This window comes from Papaver somniferum, chromosome 6, assembly GCF_003573695.1.
Source record: "Papaver somniferum cultivar HN1 chromosome 6, ASM357369v1, whole genome shotgun sequence".
Classification (NCBI taxonomy): domain Eukaryota; kingdom Viridiplantae; phylum Streptophyta; class Magnoliopsida; order Ranunculales; family Papaveraceae; genus Papaver; species Papaver somniferum.
In genome coordinates this window covers 14,394,426-14,413,886 of record NC_039363.1, presented here as the reverse complement: position 1 = coordinate 14,413,886, position 19,461 = coordinate 14,394,426, and the positions used below count along the sequence as shown (strand labels likewise).

Below are 19,461 nucleotides of genomic sequence, written 5' to 3'. Positions count from 1 at the left end.
CGATCGTAAAACTTGAGACAACTTGAGTAGTCAAGGTAGATTTTGGATAAACTCGTTCACTTGAGACAACTTGAGTAGTCAAGGTAGATTTTGGATAAACTCGTTCACATATGTATGTTCTAATGAAGCTGTGAGAGGATACAATATTTTAAAGATGCATTCTTATTTGTAACACAAAATTGGTCGATTAACCCAATAACGATAATTTCTGGGTGAAAAAGACATGTAAAATTTGATACTGTTTAAATGGACGAGAATGTAAAAATAGTCAGGATGTAAACAGTTTCATCCTACCAATTTTCAAATATTTTTTCTTATTTTTATTTTACATCAGGATGCATCCAGTATCATCCTCGCTATTTTTTAAATTTAAGCCAGGATGAATTCAGATTCATTCTTGCTATTTTTTTGATGTCTATTTCACCCATACTAATTTTACTCGTCCATTGGAATCATGTTTTAAAAATATTTGGGCAATTGATCTAATTTCTCTATTTGTAAGCAGTTTACCGATTCTTCGTAGGAAACAGACCAGAAGCTACCACTGGAATATCCACCCTTCAACTTTTGGGTCATTAAGCGAGTCACTTTATCTGAAAAAGCAAACTACTGTGATGTGATGGCTTCTACTGGGCTTACCTTCCAAGTTATCTGTTTTCAACCTTCAGGAGCAACTGCAACACAGGAGCTTCCCTTGATGTACGTGTTATCAATTGACCGTTTGACACCGTCCAGAGGAATAAAATTTGAACCTCATATAATCAAAATGATAAAAAAAAAAGAAAGAATGCACCAGCCGGGAATCGAACCCGGGTCTGTACCGTGGCAGGGTACTATTCTACCACTAGACCACTGGTGCTGAATGTTCCATATTCCTTAAGTTACAAAAACAACGCGTTGAAGTGTTCCAGATAAGTCAGTTTTGCTTCATTGCTCATATGGCTAAGTTGGAACTTCCAACCAAGTAAGAAATGCTCGTAGATCATCTTATTTTCTCGAAATGTTAGTTCATCGATTCACAAATAATCTCCAATCTTACAACATATAAATACTGGTGGCGCTTAGCCAGTGTGATCAATTTTATAGAGAAATTAATCAGTCCAGAAGCAAGATTTAACTGAAAATTTAGACATATAAACGCACATAAAAATGATTTTACATATGTACTACTGTTGCACCTCCAGATTAACAGCCAGCTGACAAAATACAGGACATCTCAAAAAATATTGGCTGTTGGCAGTTGAGAAATCCAAACTCAATATACCAACAGTATCCCGACTACTTTTTTGCTAATCTAATTTCAGCTATCTTTCTTTGTATTGAACTGTTGGCTGGGGATATACCTATGTTTTTGAAGCGGACTACTCCAGTACGTGGAACGAACCATTTCAAAAAACAGTGGTAACTGCAATGATGCAAATAATGTCAAAGGAACACAACTGAACAACGCTATAGGAATCGCAGCCCATGAGAACCTTTCTCCAAGCACAATATACAATGACGCACCAAATGCAACCAATATGGTCGCCATAGATATGAAGAGAGTTACAAGTCCCACTATCAACTTTCGTGGCAAGGACTTCAAGAAATCAACTTCCGCGTACCGGGAAGTATATATGGCCAAAAACATGAGTACTGATGTGACAGAAGAGAATAACGCTGTGGCACCTGCTACTGCAAAAAGTGTAAATGAAGTCTTATCTAAGAAAACTGGGGTGCCATTCTTTGTGCTGTTACTATCACTGACGTTACCACCAGGTGCAGTAAAAGCAGCTGCAAATGCTACTGTAGCAATAAGGGCTGCTACTACCATGCACGATCCAGATGTATCCTTCAACAGTTTTTCTCCTTTTTCCATTAACTCTTTGTGTTCCTCCATAAATATATGGTGAGCTGTATCCCCTTTCGCATTTCTCTTGAGCTTATTTTTCTCAAGCATCATATTTTCAACCCCCTGAACAAAGTGAAATGACTATGAAGATCACAAAAGAGTCACAGCGCAAAATAGAAGATGTAAATGAAATATACAAAATCAAAGGTGCATTTGATATCATAAATGGGACGGATATATATAGGTTTCAGATTTGAAGAAAATGTGCACAAAGACGGTCAGGCATAGAATGCAGAACTTTATTAACCTTAAGTAGACAGCGCGCAGATAGATACACCCATACCTTAAACCACTGCAGTTCTCGTTGCATCTGAAGATATGCTCCAGAGATCGTATTAAGATGATCAGAGGGTGCTAACTTGGCAGTGTAATGCAGGACAGTGTTTCCCTCTATATCATTCGTATCAACTAGATCACTAATTCCATCTTCACTTGCTTCACATATGAGATCCACGATCATTTCATTTCGTTTAGCTATAGCTAGTTGCAGCATCGTTTGCCCCACCGTATCGATATCACACTTCATCAGGTATGGAAAGGTTTTAATACATTGCTCTACAAGTTCTATGGTTCCTTGCTTTGTAGCCGTCTTGATGACGTTAGATGTCTCAAAAAAAGCACTTACTTTTTGCCTATTCATTTTTTTATGGAGTTGTGAAAGCATACATTCAACCAACTCATAAGCTTGTCTATGCATCATTTTTTCATTGTATAATTGATTGTATATTCGTTTGAAACGAGGCACTGTAAAGAACAATCAATGCTTGTCAGTTGTCACAATAGGATAAAACCTTAAAACTCGTCAGTCAGATTTAATATCCATCTATCTTTTTTTTTTTTTGTATAGGAATGTAGAGTTTTGTAAAAAAAATATGTCACAAAAATACTAACTTTCATTATTTGTGGTTTGAGCTTTATTGGCGCAAATCTTGTGAGATAGTGCGCGAATAAGGAAAAATGTTCAATTTCTAAATGCACAATAGGTCGTTACACACCTGGCTGATTCAGACGCGATGATAGTGAAGGATTTTGGGCAACTTTGTGTTTTCCCTCGTCAGTTGTGCTACTTGTTAATATCTCCATCATTTGATGCTGAGTGGTTGCAACTTGATGCTGAGTAGTTGCAACTTGATGTAGAGTAGTTGCATGAGACTCCGCTTGTGTTGCTTGTGACTCCGCTTGTTTTACTTGTAAATCGACCAGTATTTTGAGTAAACCTATCATCATTTCCTGGTGAGATCGATTGTGATTATGATCATGATCATTCCCTAACAATTCTTTAGCAGCAGACATGGTGGAAGTTAGACACACGCCTTGGGGAAACTTTGTGAGATGAAAATCAGGTGTGTTGGGAGTCTTTAACATACACTCCGAAACATACAGAGTTGCTCTAGATGGCGACGAACATGATGATTTATTATTCATTGATTTGTATATATTTCCGACATGGAATAGTAATTTTATTTATTAAAAGAATATTATCCTTTTCAATCACGACGATTAAAATAATTCGAGTCAGATTACTTCAAGATTGTATCAATGTACAACTAGCTAGCACTCAATGTATAACTAGCTAGCAGATTAATCAGGATGGTTCCATGACAACTTGTTATTCCTATTGTCAAATCCGGCATTTCTAACATGCCAACTATTATATGATTAGCTTAAGTAATGATGTGCATGTGCAACCACCGTTAATAATTTATCTATTTCAAGAAAGTCTTCTTTCTGACACATAATGGTCCTCTTCCCACTTGATGACAGTCTGTACTGTAGTGTCTACAATATTTTTACATCCACATAAAGAATAGAACCTATGAACCTCTCCACTTCCATGGTTGTCATTTCATTCATGAAGGCTGCAGTTTCTTCTTATTAGTTTATATGAAGCTCTGGATGAATGCCACAACCAAAGGAGACACTCAAACTGAAACTGGAGAATTGTTTCTAGCTTCTTATGAGCTTTTAATGAATGGAAAACACCAAGAATGCATGAGTGAGTGTTGTCTCCACAGAGAATGCACACACAAAAAAATAACAAAAAAAGCCCATCCGTTGAAGGTAAGCAACGAAATTCGAAGGTCATATGCTTAATTAAGTACCCCTTCACACACTAAGAGCTGGTGACTGCATTGCAGATAACTCATAATGATAACAAAAATATAAGAATGCACCACTAGATATCATTGAATGTTGCAAATTTCCAATATTCATTTTGATTGTTGCACAGGCCAACGGGCAAAAAACTACACTCTAACAAAATGGTTAGTCCCACATTTCTTGTGCCAATCCAAGAGACAGGAAAAGATAGACTATAAAGAGAGGTGAGGTACAATGGAAAAACATACTTACCTGGACGGGGTCTATGGATGATCATGAAGGTCCATGGCCTAGGTTAGCGACCTCCATTGCACACTAAAGAGGGGTGCTCACCTAAGATCTCCCCAGGAGGGAGAGTCTACGTCATAATTTGTTCCTGAGGGGGGAAAGCGTCCGCGCTGCCCCCTGCCAAATCTTTAGAACTAAATTTTTCCATTGGTTTCCGCAATTCTGCTGCTGCGGGGTTTATGGTCCAGCAGCTGCAATGTAAGATCAAAATGCAGTTCCCCTTGGAAGAGAGACAAACAAGGAGGAATCAGTGTGGCATCAAACTCAATTTGCTTGAAAATACTTGGAGGGAGAGACAAAGGGAACGGTGATGGAATCAAATTCAATTTGATCATGAACTACTGAATCCTTGAGAAGGTAACCTTTCCTTCACCATCACCTCAGAAGCAAAATGACTACATTTTAGAAGCTTTGAAGCACGTTATTCCTCCTTCGGTTGGCAAGTCCAGGAAGAAACTTGGACTAGTCCCACATAAAGTTTCTGAACAAAACGGTATTATACAAACACTTGCAGTTAAAATTAGCTGAACAAAACGGTGTTATACAAACATAAAGTTTCTCAACCTAGCAAATTAGCTGTGTGAACTATTCTTTCGCCTTTAACGAAAGAATATAGTGTGCTTGCAGTTAAAATCAGCGTATGCCAATTTTGGAGAGTTTCTCTTAAAAAGAGGAACCCGACTATCTTCAATACAAAACTTTTGATTTCTCAGACATGGCTTCTCCTCTACTGGCTCAAACCATCTTCGAGACAACAACTTTTGCTACATCTCTCAAGTTGTGTAAATTTTCAACTCATCTACATACTTCCTTTCGAGGACAACCCTAATCACCATTGTGATTATGAAGGTAACCTTTCTTATCCATCTCTATAGAAACAACATATTCCTTCTTTGGTTGGCAATCCTAGAAATAAACCTGGACTATTTAGCAACTTCAAATCTCGGCTCAAGTGAAGAATGATTTAGTCCCACAGGGATTAGAAATCACAGCTCTCCTCAAAATGCTCTATATAAAATCAGCACTTCGCTCATCCAAATGAATCACGCAGCCGTGCGGTAAGCACAAAGCGAACTATTCTTTCGCCTTTTACTAAAGAATACCGTGTGCTTGCCGGCATACGCCTATTTTTGGAGGGTTTCTCTTTTTTAAAGAGGAACCCAACAATTTCTCAAAACAAATTTTTAGTCTTCAAGTCTTGGTAAGCTATGCCAATTCAAGAAGCAATATTCCTTGGCGCATTGACAGGGAAATATATTCAAATAACAACTGCTGAAAAGATAGAACCACCTGCAGAAGAGAACTGGTGCCATTAATTTGGTTGTTCTTCTGATTCCATGATCTTAGTGTTATTAAGATCACGGGTTCACAGTAGAAAACCCAATTACAACATTTGTGTCCTCGGCGAACTTGAGGAAAGCTCCACTCATCTGCCCTTGTTAGCACATAGTTCATTGCCACACCCATAACTGCATTTCTTAGTTCATTGTTTGATGACACGGTGAAGTTGAAAATGTTTGGTATCATTTGATGGCTGTTAATATTCCGGTTAGAGACCTTGTATTTTCTGAAAAATGTGTGTTTAAATTCGTGTAAATTTATGAACGCAGGATTATAGAGTGAGAGAATCTTAGATAGATTACCCATTATGTTCCAGTATGACCGGACTGGTTATAGATTAGTTGATACATTCTGCACAATAGATCATAATTCATTGTTGTCAGAATTAGCATCCACATCAACAGCGACATATGAATGTGATGAGGTTGTTCAGATAGATTACCCATTGATTTCTGCAGATTATAGAGATAAGAGCTGAGATCTTGGGCTCTTGTAATGGCTTGATTTGCGTGCACACCAACTACCCTAGTGCTATTGACGAGGATGCTATTAGTCTTTCGAATCCATCTACTAATGAGTACAGGGATTTGCCTACCTCACGAAACCATTTTTCAAGTAGTAACACTGGATTATATGGGTTTGGCTATGACTGCAGGACTGACGATTACAAGGTTATAAGAGTCATAGACTATTTTTTGGAACATCATACTGGATCTGACGTCGAGGTTTATACATTGCGATCAAATTCATGGAAAGATACTGATCGAGGACAATATTTCTTTTCCTACTCGCGAAATACCTGGGGTAGTTGTAAGAGGAGCTCTTCACTGGTTAGGAGTTAGAACTGGAGGCCACGACCTCATTATATTTTTCGATATTGGCAGTGAGACATTAAGGAATTGGCACTAGTAGAAGGGCCTCTGCTACATCAACCAGATTGTGATTCGAGTTTCGACAACACTAGCTTGGGAGTCCTAGGAATTTTGGTCTAATTCTCAACCTTTGTTTATTGTTCAAGGCTTCAAGCTATATGATATCCAGGTTCGATGCATGCGTGATGCAGGTATATGGAGTTAAAGAATTTTGGTCTAATTCTCAACATTACTCAAGAGAATATTATCAGCAACCTTTGCTTGCAGCTAATGTGGGAATTTAAGAATGGTGAGACTCTTGGTTCATTATGACGGGAATCATAAAACAAAGAATATAGTGATGATGCTTGGAGCTGAAAGGATTGTAGGAGCAGCAAATTTTTTGCCCGGCCTTGTTTCACTTAACATTGGTAGTCAAGTTCTAGAGGTACTATAATTAGTGCTGTCCAATTTAGAGACATGCACATTCTATCTAGAAACTCATTCTTGTGGTTTTAGTGCTATCCGATTTAGAGAATGCCAACTCTTCTAATAATTTTGCTTATGTTTTTTGTGATTCTTATATTCAATAAGTTGAGTAGTAACATGTGCATATGAAAGCTTAGTCCACAAACACGTGATCGTTAAATTTTTAAGTAAGAGAAAAAAAAAATTGTATAATTTGATGGTTGTTCTTTCCAATAACATGAGATGAGACTACATGATCATTACACGTCTCATGTCTCAATAAGGTATTCAGTCCAGCAATAGTTAAAAGATGTCTAAAATCTAAATTCTCTTTCTTGATACATTTAAGCTTTCATAACCAGTCAATGCCCCGGTTCACCTAAAGGGGGCAGGGACAACCAAACCAAGAATTTCATTAACCATATAGGGTATATTTCTATGTACAGGCTGAAATTATATGGAAAAAAACAGCTCAACAATGACTTGTTTATTCCATTTGCATGTGCACCAATACACAAACCAAAAGTCAAATTTAAGAAAAACAAGCTAATACGTAGTAAATTGAACATGGAGTAGAAAAACAAGCTAACACACATGCTAAATTTAAACATGAAATTCTCTTGGAATAAGAAATATTATGTCAAATTGCATACTATTATTTGGAATTTCTTTTCAATGTTAGATATTTGATCCATATAAAATCTGAATGCATACTCTAGTGAACACATATCTGCTTGCCAAATTCCTCAATGTTTTTCTACTAGTAAAGACAAGGTGCAAATTCAACAAATTTGGGAATCATGCAAATCAGTGCCAAAGATCTCTAGGAATACAAAGTAATCGGACAAATACATTGTCTAGTTCTATTAGTGACAGTTTATGATATTGCTGTATCAATTATATATGTGCATTTGATGCCACAAATTACAATTCCCCATAGATGGAAACCAATTTACAAATAAAAACTAGTGTATTGCCTAAAATCTCAAACCAAAATAAAATAAAATAAAACAAGGTAAACAGCAGCTCAAGTCAGCAACATAATGTAACTGGCAGTTATTCTATATTAAGTGACACATGAAAATTGAGTCCACACTGAGTCCATATTTTAAGGTGCAGGTTATCGGCTCGCACAAAGCTGCAACTAAAGAACCGAGTCATGCATAAATAGTCCAAACTATATAAGAAGGAAAAAAGAACGAACAAGAACACCATAAGCATTCAAACCTTACAGACAGCCATTGTTGATTTGAAGTAAGCACTGAATTTAAGTTGTATAATTAGTGCATCAGATATTTTCCCAAAGACAAATCGACCATTTCTCCGTAGAGTCCGAGTCCCTGTCTATACTGTCATCACTTGCACAACTTACAACTTTTGCACACAATGAAATCAAATAAGAACTACATTAGGACCTATTTTCTTGAAATGCACAAGTCTACAGTTATAAATCTTGAACTAATAAAAACAAATGCCCTCGATGCAGCAACTGAGATACTAAAGTTCATTGTGCTGATTCACCAACATCTTTTTGTCCTGATAACGGTGAAGCACCGACACGCCTGTATTGTGCGTGGAACACTAAAACGCCAATAATGACGTGTCGGTGCTTCACACCTATCATATATACAAAAAGATATAAAATTTAAGATGTTGTCCAACACCTAATTTCCCTTTGTTTTGTATCTCTACATGTTCTAAGTGCTTTGTTTAATAGGAAGGGTACCGAATCCCCTATAAGACAAACAAGAAAGTGCTTTGTTTTGTATGGGATCCAATACCCTCCCAGTAAACTAGCACCCCTATTAGGGTCCATAATATTACACCATTAACACGGACATCTTACATAACTATGTATGAACCAATATCAAAAAAGATACATTCTTTTTGTAGGGAGGATTGCCCTCAATACAACTATTTATTAACTTTTAATTTCAACACAACCAAGAATAACTCCTATACATAAAACAGGGCATCATATGACATTTTTCTATATTCATAATGAATATATGCTCACAACCATGAACATCCGGTATCCATCCTTAGACAAGCCTTGATCATTCCAATAAAAGACACGCATTATTTTACCACGTCTCCTGAAGGGCTTGCCGAACCCTTATCATCCTCTTTGCGTGTCTGACTTCTAACTCTTCTAACAACTTGGCCCTCATCTTCACCCGATTTAGCCCCAGGTTTAAGCTTCTTTTTTGACACTGTTTTAGAAGCGCCCTTCTTGGCCAAATTATCCAATTTCTTCTTTTCGGCATGTTCTCTCTTTAATCGCTCTTGCTCATCTTTAGCAGCACTCCACTCCAATCTTTCAACCTCAGTCCCAACTGTATTAGAAGTACTCACAGAATGCAAGTTACTTTGCGGGTTCTCCATAACAATTTTTTCAACTTCTTCTTCATTATCCTCAGTTCCAGTATCAAACATATTGGAAGTCTCAAGAGGCTCTGATGTGCTGGCTGGCGCATTCCTTCTTGTTGTTCTAGTGGGGGAACTAAAACCATCTTCTCCTGCTGGCTCCATAATATATGTGTTAGGAAGATCACCAGTGACTACAAGATCAGTATTTGGAATAGCTGTACTTTGTGTTGCAGCTTGTTGTGTCTCATCTTGTGTTTGAGCTATACTTGCTTCAATCCCAATACGGTTCTCCTCATCAAATTTTATTCCTTCCATAATTAAAGTTCTCGCCTTTTGAAGTTTTTGTAACGCCAAATCTTGCTCAATCTTTGCTAAGTCAGCAGCCTTAGCCAAATCATCCGCAATTCTTTTTTGCTCATCATAGTGGGAAAACAACTCTTCCTCCTCTTTGTCCAAACTAACATCATTGTTGGTGGCAGCATCATCATCATCTTCGCGTAAATTTTGCACCGAGTCAGCTGCACGATTTGTGCCAAAAGATTCAGGCGTGAGCTTATCTTGTGCAACATATTCAACTCGAGCATTATCTCCCACAATACTGTTCGAAGGGCTTGGAATCAGTGTGTTGGTACCAGCAAACTTAACACCACCAATCAATAATTCATTTTCTTTTGGATTCTCCGGTGGCATATTATTTGTCCTATCAACTTCTTCTTCATGCGGATCCTCAGGAGGATTAGTTTTATATTTCCTTCTTCTCCAAATATTTTTTAACTCATCCATCTCCTTTTGAAGAGCCGCACGCTTCCCTGCTTCAACATCATGTTTCTTCTTCAAATCATTATATTTTTTAGTTCTACAATTATCCTCAACGTGACCAATTGATTTACAATGATCACAAAATACCGGCTCATTCAAGATCTCATAATCAAGGTAAAAACCTGCAAGCAAATCTTCAATTAATGGTGAGCTACATTCACGGGGGTTTCACTATGATTATAAGTGTTACGTGAAACTCTATTAATGGAGGTCCTCAAGGGACTTGAAACTCCATCAACGGAAGACCTAAGAGTCCATCAACTTAAGAAATATAATCTTACGTACAATACCGTGCTTCATCCGACATAGTCTCATTTGAATAAGCACAAGCAGGTAGGTAACATTAAATACAGTAGAAGAGTACAAGTGAGAGGTTAAACCAACATTTTATTACTTTATCTGCTCAGATTCCTGGTGTTAAGAAGGTAAACCTCTCAGTATCTCTAATATTAGAAGAAGAGCACAAGTCATTAAAGTTTAAAGATGTATAATAACACGAAAACAACTAGGCCATCGAACGAGACCTCGTATGTGGCCAGAATGAATAAGAAGATGTAATGTGATTATAATAAACAAGTGGAGAACTTGAAGCATAATGTCGATACTAGTGCCGATAATGCTGATGATTTTGGCACTTCATCTTGTGAAGGAAATTACGAAGACGAAAGATAACTACAACAATATTTTTATAATAATCCATTACGAAAAACATCAAGGAGTTTTAGGGAAAGTAATCAACGAGATTGAGAAAGCAAGGATATAGTGGAAAAAAATATGTACTTGATAATAGGTTCGGTAATAACCGAAACTCTATAGGATCACTATCAAGTATTACGGAGTTAACGTACGTACTTGTGTATTTTACTTTAATTATAATAAAAATTATAATGCGAAAAACAAAGTAAAATACATAACAAGATTTTGTTAATGAGGAAACCGCAAATGCAGAAAAACCCCCGGGACATAGTCCAGTTTTGAATACTCTCAGATGTTTGGACTCCAAGGAATTTCCAAAACCGAATTTTGGCATTCATAATTGTACTTCCTTTAAACAAATGTAAAACATTATTTCCTAGGATGGAATCTTCACCATAACCCATTCACATAATCATAACACTATATACAAGATTATGTCGATGTCATATCTACGAAGTTCAAAAGATAAGCGTTATACTTCGTAATCTGATTCCTTAATCCTTTGATCATACTATTATGATTATGTCAGATCACTAGGTTATTATATACAATATGTACAGCATATACGGCTCTACAGTTATGTTTTAATATGCACGACTTGAAAGATACGTTAGGATGAAACAAGTTCAAGTCAATATTACTAACCTCAAGTGGAAGGGTGATGTCGTTGTTGTAGTTCGTTATTTCTTCTCATTCTTCAGGTCTTCAGAGTAATACTTTGTATATCTTAACATTCCTAGACTTTCTTCTAGTCTAACCTAAACGAAGTTGACTCTAGTATTTAATCAAGCGACTCTAGATGAGTTTTGATACTAAAATATGACAAACAAACTTGACATACCAATGCTTGGTGAGTTCAACCGAGCTATCCTCTAACAGGGTTTATTTTGATCTTGGGAAAAAGTAAGAATTAGGATTTACAGTTGGTCAATTGTGTGAATACTAAATTTTTTTTTATAAAATTTGAAGTATGATTAAAAAAAGAAGAAGTCTGGGTTTAACTTTGATTTTGAATAAGATGGAGAATTAAAGTTTAAAGGTTAGTAAAAAAATTAAGAGTTGTTTGGATTTCATTTTAACTTTAACTTTTTAGATAATGATTAATAAAAGTCTGAACTGCATTTAAGAAAAACCTCTGGAAAGAATTCTACTCTTTACGTTACTATTATCTCTTAGGTAACAATGTATAATCTTTTGTTCTCTTTTTACATTGAATTAAGTGCATGCCAAAATCATACCAAGGAGAAACTCATATGAGATATAACCGTGCTTGGAAACTTGTGATGTAGTCGCAAATACGTGAATGGTGATGCAGCAACCATCCACCATGCCACAAGCCCTAAGACTAAGTCCCATGGTCTTCTAATATAGCATATAGTTTGGCAGTTAGGACAACCTCTTAAGTCCTATGACAATGCAAATCCCACATCTAGATGCGCTGAACTATTCCTCGTGGCCGCGCTGAATGGAACAACCCAACCATCTCAGCTGTCGGTTCAAAAAATAAATCAATCTGCGCTGAACCAATTCGCGAAAAGGTGATTTTGGCTGCGTTGAACGATTCAGAGAAACTATCTCTCTACTAGTTCACATGCGAGATATATCTAGAGAGAGAATTAGTATTAAAAAATAGACAACACATTTTTTCTATTTTGCAACTCTTTTTAGCTAATTTGACAACCAAATCTAGCCCATAAGACTTAATCTAAATCAAGGCTTGCTATGTCAAAAAAGCACAAGCGACTAAATAGCAAGTATGTATCTAGTTGCCATCATTTTCAAACAGGACGTGGAACTAATCCGTTTTGCTTGTCACGTCATTTGAAAACCTGGTACTTGATAACTATACAACCTATAGTTCCATCAATATAATTATTACATATTCCTAATAAACTGACTGTTCCTGAATTTTTGCGGTACAGGTGGACAAGTAATTTTTGTGATGCAAGCCTACAAGTGATTTATTTATGAACGAGTGATTTTGGAGGAACCGCTCGCTAAACTACTTAAAAATCGCCATTTGAGATATGGGACCCACTCTTTGGGAATTATCAGAACGCCATTTAAAGGTAAGTTGGGACACCTCATGTGTCACAATGGTTTTTGGGGAGCTCATGAAAGCCGTTTGTACGTAATTTTTGTTTTAAACCGGCCTTTACAAACATCTTCCAAAGCCAGCTGCTTAGGTTGGCAAAAGACCAATAAAATTCGACTCCGTTGGATTGTTAGTAAAATAAAATAAAATAAAATAAATAAACGTATCTCCGTCTCCCCTTTTATTTTGTAATTGACTACGTTGAACAAGTATAAACAATGGGTTCAAAATGAAATTACAATTAAACAAGCAGATTCGAAGGTTTCGAAGTCAAATTCAGACGGTCAGTATGAGATTAGCTAAAAAAAAAAGAAAAACAAGAATGAACTATCGTTAAGCTCCACAAATCTATACGAAAAAACGCTATCCCAATTTGAATCCAAGACAATAGATGATGAAGGTAAATAGAGTGGAAACCCGTCTCCGAGATCAGGTCGCCACTACGAGAAAGATAGAGAAATTCCATCACCGCAGTTTCTAACTTGAATAATAAAAGAACATACCTTAGGTTGGGTTTACTAATGCTTATTTTCTTTTTTTTTTTTTTCCCAAAAGCACTTTCAAAACCTATATATGTCAATAATTTTTGATAGTAGTGTTTGGTAAAAAAAATATTTTTTTATTCAAAGCACTTCCCAAATTCCTCAACTTTTAAAAGTAGGGGAAGATGAGCTTTTAAAAGCTACAAAAGCATAAGCTTTGGTCACACCTAAATTTAATGCTTGATTTATCTTTTCTATCCCTAATTTATTTTATAAATGAAAAAACTTACACTTAAATTTATATACAATTAATTTTATATTTTTAATTTAAATATTAATATTTTTTATTTTCAAACTATTTTATATACCCTTTCATTAAATTTGCAATAATAAAGAATATTAAATAATTACTTAATTTTAGTTTCATTTTTTGTTTGAAAATTATATACATATTAAAAAGTGGTAAGTAAAGTAATTTTTTTAACAATCATAATAATAGTGAGAATTAGTAAATTTAATATTACATATATTTTTATTTTTAGAAAAAAAATATTATTAATAAGATCAATACACGTCGGTAGAAGGTAGTCGAACGACAAGCTGGACACCAACACCTTTTTGAATAGTAATGCCTAATCTATGAAAGAGCGAACTACCAACTTTTCCTAGCAAGGCAGTTTCCTAAACGCTTAAGAAACAAAATTGTATCTTCCCCGAGTTCACCTAAGTAAGTGAAGGCCAACGCTTTGAATCCATATCGGTGTGTTGTGCACTTGTCTAGATACTTGTTAACTTTGTGGGTGACTGCAGCATTAACAACATGACATGGGGTGAAGTTACGATTTCTAGCACTCGTGAAGGGAGAGATTCCAGTGACATCAAAATAAACATCCTTACCCTCTTCCCAGTTTTTTACGAGAATATCAGCGAGCTTTAAAGGGTTAGCGTTGTCGGAGAGGAAACCCAATGATATTTCTTTCCTTGCAGCGATACCAACTTTATAGCACATATCCGTAATAACCTCTCTAACCATGTGATGCCGGAAATTGATACCCACTTCGCTAGCACAATGTATGGCGTGTCGCCGTAGATGGCCATAGACATGTCACAGCAAGAGCAAAGACTGTCAGCATCAAAAAAGAATATACCTAAAAGATACTGCAGAACTGCAGTAAACTGTTTCGATCCAACTGATTGATCCAGATCACTTATAGGTATTTATAAAATTCATAGCATGGTCCCTCCTGTTGTACTGCCACAATATAGATTCACGGTCATTCAAAGCAAAGTTGGAGGTTATGGTCCCGCTTGTTGTACTGCCATAATATCGATTCACGGTCATTCAAAGCAAAGTTGGAGAACAATGTATTCCTAACAACACCGAAGTAAATCGCTGCAGAGACTTCATATAATAGGGGGCAGCGTCTGCAATGTTGAAGTTGGAACCAGTTAAACCACAAGATTGTGTGAATGAATCTACGACCTTCTCACACAAGCCTTGAATTATTTTTAATATATTTATATTTCATACTAAAAAAATGAAGTATTTTTAAACCCAATAAAATTGAATAAAACTATGTTCAGAGATATGTCTGTTTTTTTTCATTTGCTACAACAACAATGTTTGAATCCGATATGTTACCAAAAATATTTTGGTTGTTTTTTAATCAGCTTTAACTTTAACTAATATTTTACCAAACGTGTAATCATTATTTTTTCCACAGCACAGCACAACAATAGACATCGGAAAAGTGTTTTACAAAAACCACAGCAATACCAAACTAAGCTTAGTTTAGACATTTTCCGCAGTTCAAACCGGAGAGATAAACTATTTTCAATTTATCAATTGGGGAATGTATAAAACAGTCCCACTATTAAGACCCGATTTACAAATTAGTCATAATGTTACAATCAATAAACAAAACAGTCCTATTTCCGTCAACTTTTCAGTTAAATCAGGTGGTCCCATCAAATCAGAGTTAAATGGATGGGTAGACTTACCTTCCTACCCTTAACTTAACTACACTAGATCTATAACCATAGATCTTTTGAAGATTAGTCTCGAGGATCCTTTAGACGGACACGATTAGTCCGGTTGGGTGAAATTAGGTTTCTGTCCTGATCCTAACTATAATAGATCTGTACCATAGATCGTATTTATGTTGTCTCGAGGATTATTTAGATGGACAAGATTAGGCCCAATTAAATCTATAACAGTTTAGGGTTCTCTTCCCCTTTTCAGTATCTACCGCCTTTTTCTCTCTGTTACTATTCTTTAAAGGTATGTGAAAAATGGCGATTGACTGAAGAATGCGAGATTTCGAGTCAGTTTCATCATAAATTGATCCTTCTAAGATTACATAGTTCATGTGTATGATCTAATTTAACTTTAATTGCGTTTTTGTGAAGATTTTCGAGTCAAAACGTTGGTTTTCAAAGAAGAGAAACAAGAGATTGGGTTTCTTCTGCAGTTGGTGATTGATTGAGAGCCAAGTGAAGGAAGAATTTGAAGTTAGGGTTGTGATTTGATGCTAACTGAATTGAGACAAATATGGAGATAGTGATTGTAGTCAGATCGAGAAGAAGATGGTAGAGAAATTGATGTCCGTGGTAAGATAATTGATGAGTTGTTATGAATTAAGGGTCTGAGTATGGTGTTTTTTTTTCTTCTTTTTGACATGAGAGTCTGGTGTTGTTGATTGATACTGCACCTGTAATTTCAATTTGGGAATTGTGTTAAAGAAATCTAATTTCAATTTCGGGATTTTCAGATCCCCTAGTTTCTTACTGATAGGGAAAAATTGATTCATCTGAAATGATGTTTGAAATCTGTTGTATGATAGTTAAGGTATCATGTTGATATTGTTTTGATTATAATACATGAACATCAAAATTTGCATTGTTAAATTGGTTGTTTGTTTTTGTTCTGATGTTCTTAATGAGTGTGATGATGAAAAACTCTATTGGTTGACAATGATTTTTGTATTTAGTTCGGTAGTTTTGAAGATGTTGATGGAGCTGGATATGGACCAAGCTGTTAGCTTCTGTTGCTGCTGCTGTGGTGGTCGGTAATGTGACCGAATGATTTTGCTGGTTTAAGATGTTGCAACTGGGTTGCTGCTGAAAACGAGTACAGTGGATTGTTAGTTGAAGAGATTGGAAGGTTAATATCCAATTTCAGTCCATCAAAAATTTGGTTAATGAATACTGCAAATTATCCATCTTATATGAAATGTTTGAATTTGAGAGTAATGTTAATTTTTTGTTGTACCGCAAATTATTTATCTTAAATGTTAATTTCTCCCAACTTCCTTTGCAGGTTTCAAAGACCTCCAGGTGCAGTATCATCTTCCATGCTAGGTCTAGAGGCAGTCAATGATGGCCTGGATGACTTCGGTTACAAAGATTTCCATTGCCTAAATGAATGGTAAGGGCATCCAATCATGATATTCCATTCTACTTTTTAGGATTCTACATTATCATTATTCATCAACAGCTATGATTATTGAGTTTCCTTGAGGAGAGTTTACTGAATCTCCTAAGCTACGTGTGATCTTTAGGTGTTTTTTTGTATCTTACCAGCCCTTGTTGGCAGCTGCTATAAATATTAGTTAACCGAAATTACTGATATAATGCTATTGCAACTTATATTCTAATAAAGGTTCTTATTCATGTTATATTTTTGTAGATCCACATGAGTTTGAAACTTAAAGAGAAGTTTACATGCATCATGGGTTGTTCACACAAAAAGGAATTTGAGAAGGAGATGAGACTGGTAGTGTTGTTGTTGAAGAAGAAGTTGTTACTGCAATGGATGTGTGCGGTTTTAGATGGCTCAAATGTTGTGGTTTGAGAATGTGCAGGGGATTGAAACTGCAAGGAAGGAAACTATGGAGCTGACTTGAATCTGGTGATGGAGTTGAAATACAGCTACAGGTGAAGCAACATGAATGGGTTCTGGACAGGGTTTGATGGAATTGATTTGATGTTGTTGGTGATTGAAGTTGCACTGGTGATGTCTGAAACATATGTGAATGGTTATTGTAGTTGCAGCTAAAAGCATTGCAGGTGTTGAGCTGAAGCTGGTGGTGGTATGTAGAGATGAGTGATGTGTTGTAGTTGAGGACAAAAACAAGGTCTGGATTGCAGTGGTGTGATGATTGTAGCTGAGTTGAAGTCTTAATGCAGCTAAGCTTGATGTTGCTATGAGGTGGAAGTGCTGTTTTAGTGAGCTGCGGTATGTTTGAAATGGATGTGGTGTTTACTGATAGATGGAAGAAAGATAGAACAGCAGAGTTGCTTAAGTGTGCCACGTCAGCAAGATGCCACCACGTCAAGGAGATGCCCACCACGTCAGCCATGGATTAACTGCGGTTAACATTTGCTTGAGTTAAGAGCGAGGGAATTTTGGGGACAGTTAACCCCGGTTTTTTTAAAAACTGTTATGTCGTCCAGTGGACTGAATTACAAAAAAGTATGACCATTTTGTAAATGGTCCTTAACTCCTTATCAATTTTTGGAAAGGTTCTTTTATTTTTGTTTTTTTAGTACACGTGACTGCCACGTCTGTCCAAGCTGTTTGTAACCGCTGTTGAAATAGCACGGTTGGGTGGACACTGGACATAGAGTTTTGTTTAACAGCTAAAGATATAGTGAAGAATTTGAAGGCAACATTTCGTCAATTTAGAAGGGTTACTAAGTTCTTTGAATTTTTATTAAGTTCTTTTCCTGTTTGATCCAACTAATTACATGATTGAATACATGTAAATTCTCATGTGATAAAGCGAATCCTATTAAATACGATTTTTGTGTCCTTTTTTTACTCATGTGGCATAAGCAAATGAGTTCAAAGTCTTGGAACATTCTCTTAATTCATAACTATTTCCTCCTCATGAAGTTTGAGGCTATTCCATGGAGGGAGTCTCAGAGAGACTTTTTTTATAGGAAGTCTATTTACTATTTACTTGAAAGATAGAATTGCTCGACTATTTACTTCTATGCTTATTATTAAAAAGAATTTTTTTTTTCGGAAAATGGATCATTTGACTAAATAGGAAAGAATAGGAAATTTGAAATGGGTGAAATGTACATCAAAAGAATAGGAAGAATGAAACTGGATTCATCCTGACTTAAACTTAAAAAGGAGCGAGGATGAAACTGGATGCATCTTGATGTAAATTAACAATAAAAAAAATTATTTGAAAATGGGTAGAATGAAACTGTTTACATCCTGATTATTTTTACATTCTCGTCCATTAAAACAATATCCAATTTTACGTGTCTTTTTCACCCAGAAATTGTCGTTATTGGATTAATTGACCAATTTTGTGAAAAAAATTACATGGGAATGTTGTGAATCGTAACGTAGCAATAAATTCAACTCTCATCGAATTTCAAAAACTAAGAAGCAAATATTTCTTATTCAGAACCTGAACCAGTTAGTCATTAAGAATCAAGATCTGACTCATCTGATATATGTGATCCGAAAAATAAAAATAATGTGATCAACTCGAGGTGAAGCACAATGAATGAACATGAATGTAGGTGCACTGTACCCGTACAACTCCATTTTTGGCCAACTTGTTCAACATTATCTACCGCATTAAGATTCTAGTACGTCCAGAACACAGTGATTTATTTTTAGCTATGTTTAAAAATAATATACAATGTGAACTCTCTCAATCTTGGCACAGTTCGTGCTTCCTATTTTAGTTACTACCTAGGAGCTAGTTTTCAATTGGAGTGTCATTCGGGCGCAGTAAGTTATGGCATATTTTTATACCTTGCTTGAACCAACAAATCAAGCAACTCTTTAAGGATCTAATACCTTTGTTTTGCACTCAAGCCATCCTACATTTAAACGAATTTGCACTATCCTCTTCATATATATCCATATATGGGCAGTCCCTTAAAACATAATTAAAACAATCCAAGTTGGTCATATATACTTTTCTTTATACATCCTACTTTTTAAGTCATGGTTCCTGAGCCAACAAATAATCACAAGAAAAATAACAACAATTCAGCGGATCAACGACAACTAGATCGTGAAGTTCGTGA

General features: G+C 35.9%; 1 protein-coding gene, 1 long non-coding RNA gene, 2 other non-coding genes and 2 pseudogenes across 5 annotated transcripts; 3 read left to right on the top strand and 3 right to left on the bottom strand.

Annotated features, from left to right (window-relative positions):
• Window positions 1–788: 788 nt before the first annotated feature.
• Window positions 789–859, bottom strand: TRNAG-GCC. Its single transcript has one exon. It is a non-coding gene; the product is annotated as a tRNA-Gly (tRNA).
• Window positions 860–1,300: 441 nt separating this feature from the next.
• LOC113290522 (ankyrin repeat-containing protein NPR4-like) lies at window positions 1,301–3,184 on the bottom strand. Its single transcript, XM_026540116.1, has 4 exons — window positions 2,887–3,184; window positions 2,517–2,635; window positions 2,175–2,411; window positions 1,301–1,954 (listed from the first exon to the last, which is right to left on the bottom strand). The coding sequence occupies exons 1-4, from the start codon at window positions 3,182–3,184 to the stop codon at window positions 1,301–1,303; spliced, it is 1,308 nt and encodes a 435-aa protein (XP_026395901.1).
• Window positions 3,185–4,235: 1,051 nt separating this feature from the next.
• On the top strand, window positions 4,236–4,399 carry LOC113292072. The gene has a single exon (XR_003331695.1). It is a non-coding gene; the product is annotated as a U1 spliceosomal RNA (small nuclear RNA).
• Window positions 4,400–5,327: 928 nt separating this feature from the next.
• On the top strand, window positions 5,328–5,438 carry LOC113291976 (annotated as a pseudogene).
• A 2,783-nt stretch (window positions 5,439–8,221) lies between these two features.
• On the bottom strand, window positions 8,222–8,305 carry LOC113292257 (annotated as a pseudogene).
• A 7,343-nt stretch (window positions 8,306–15,648) lies between these two features.
• On the top strand, window positions 15,649–18,116 carry LOC113286995. Of its 2 annotated transcripts, none has more exons than XR_003329634.1 (4): window positions 15,649–16,011; window positions 16,400–16,564; window positions 16,721–16,828; window positions 17,090–18,116. It is a non-coding gene; the product is annotated as an uncharacterized LOC113286995 (long non-coding RNA). The 2 variants fall into 2 exon arrangements; XR_003329633.1 differs by having other exon boundaries at window positions 16,392–16,564.
• The last annotated feature ends 1,345 nt before the right edge of the window (window positions 18,117–19,461 follow it).

What these genes read in the sequence shown, in the direction of transcription:
- LOC113290522 (XM_026540116.1), bottom strand. Translation starts at nt 3,184, where the DNA reads ATGTCTGCTGCTAAAGAATTGTTAGGGAATGATCATGATCATAATCAC. An exon ending in ATCGCGTCTGAATCAGCCAG is followed by an intron (nt 2,636 to 2,886) that starts GTGTGTAACGAC and finishes TGTTCTTTACAG; the next exon opens with TGCCTCGTTTCAAACGAATA. An exon ending in AAAAAATGAATAGGCAAAAA is followed by an intron (nt 2,412 to 2,516) that starts GTAAGTGCTTTT and finishes TACCTGATGAAG; the next exon opens with TGTGATATCGATACGGTGGG.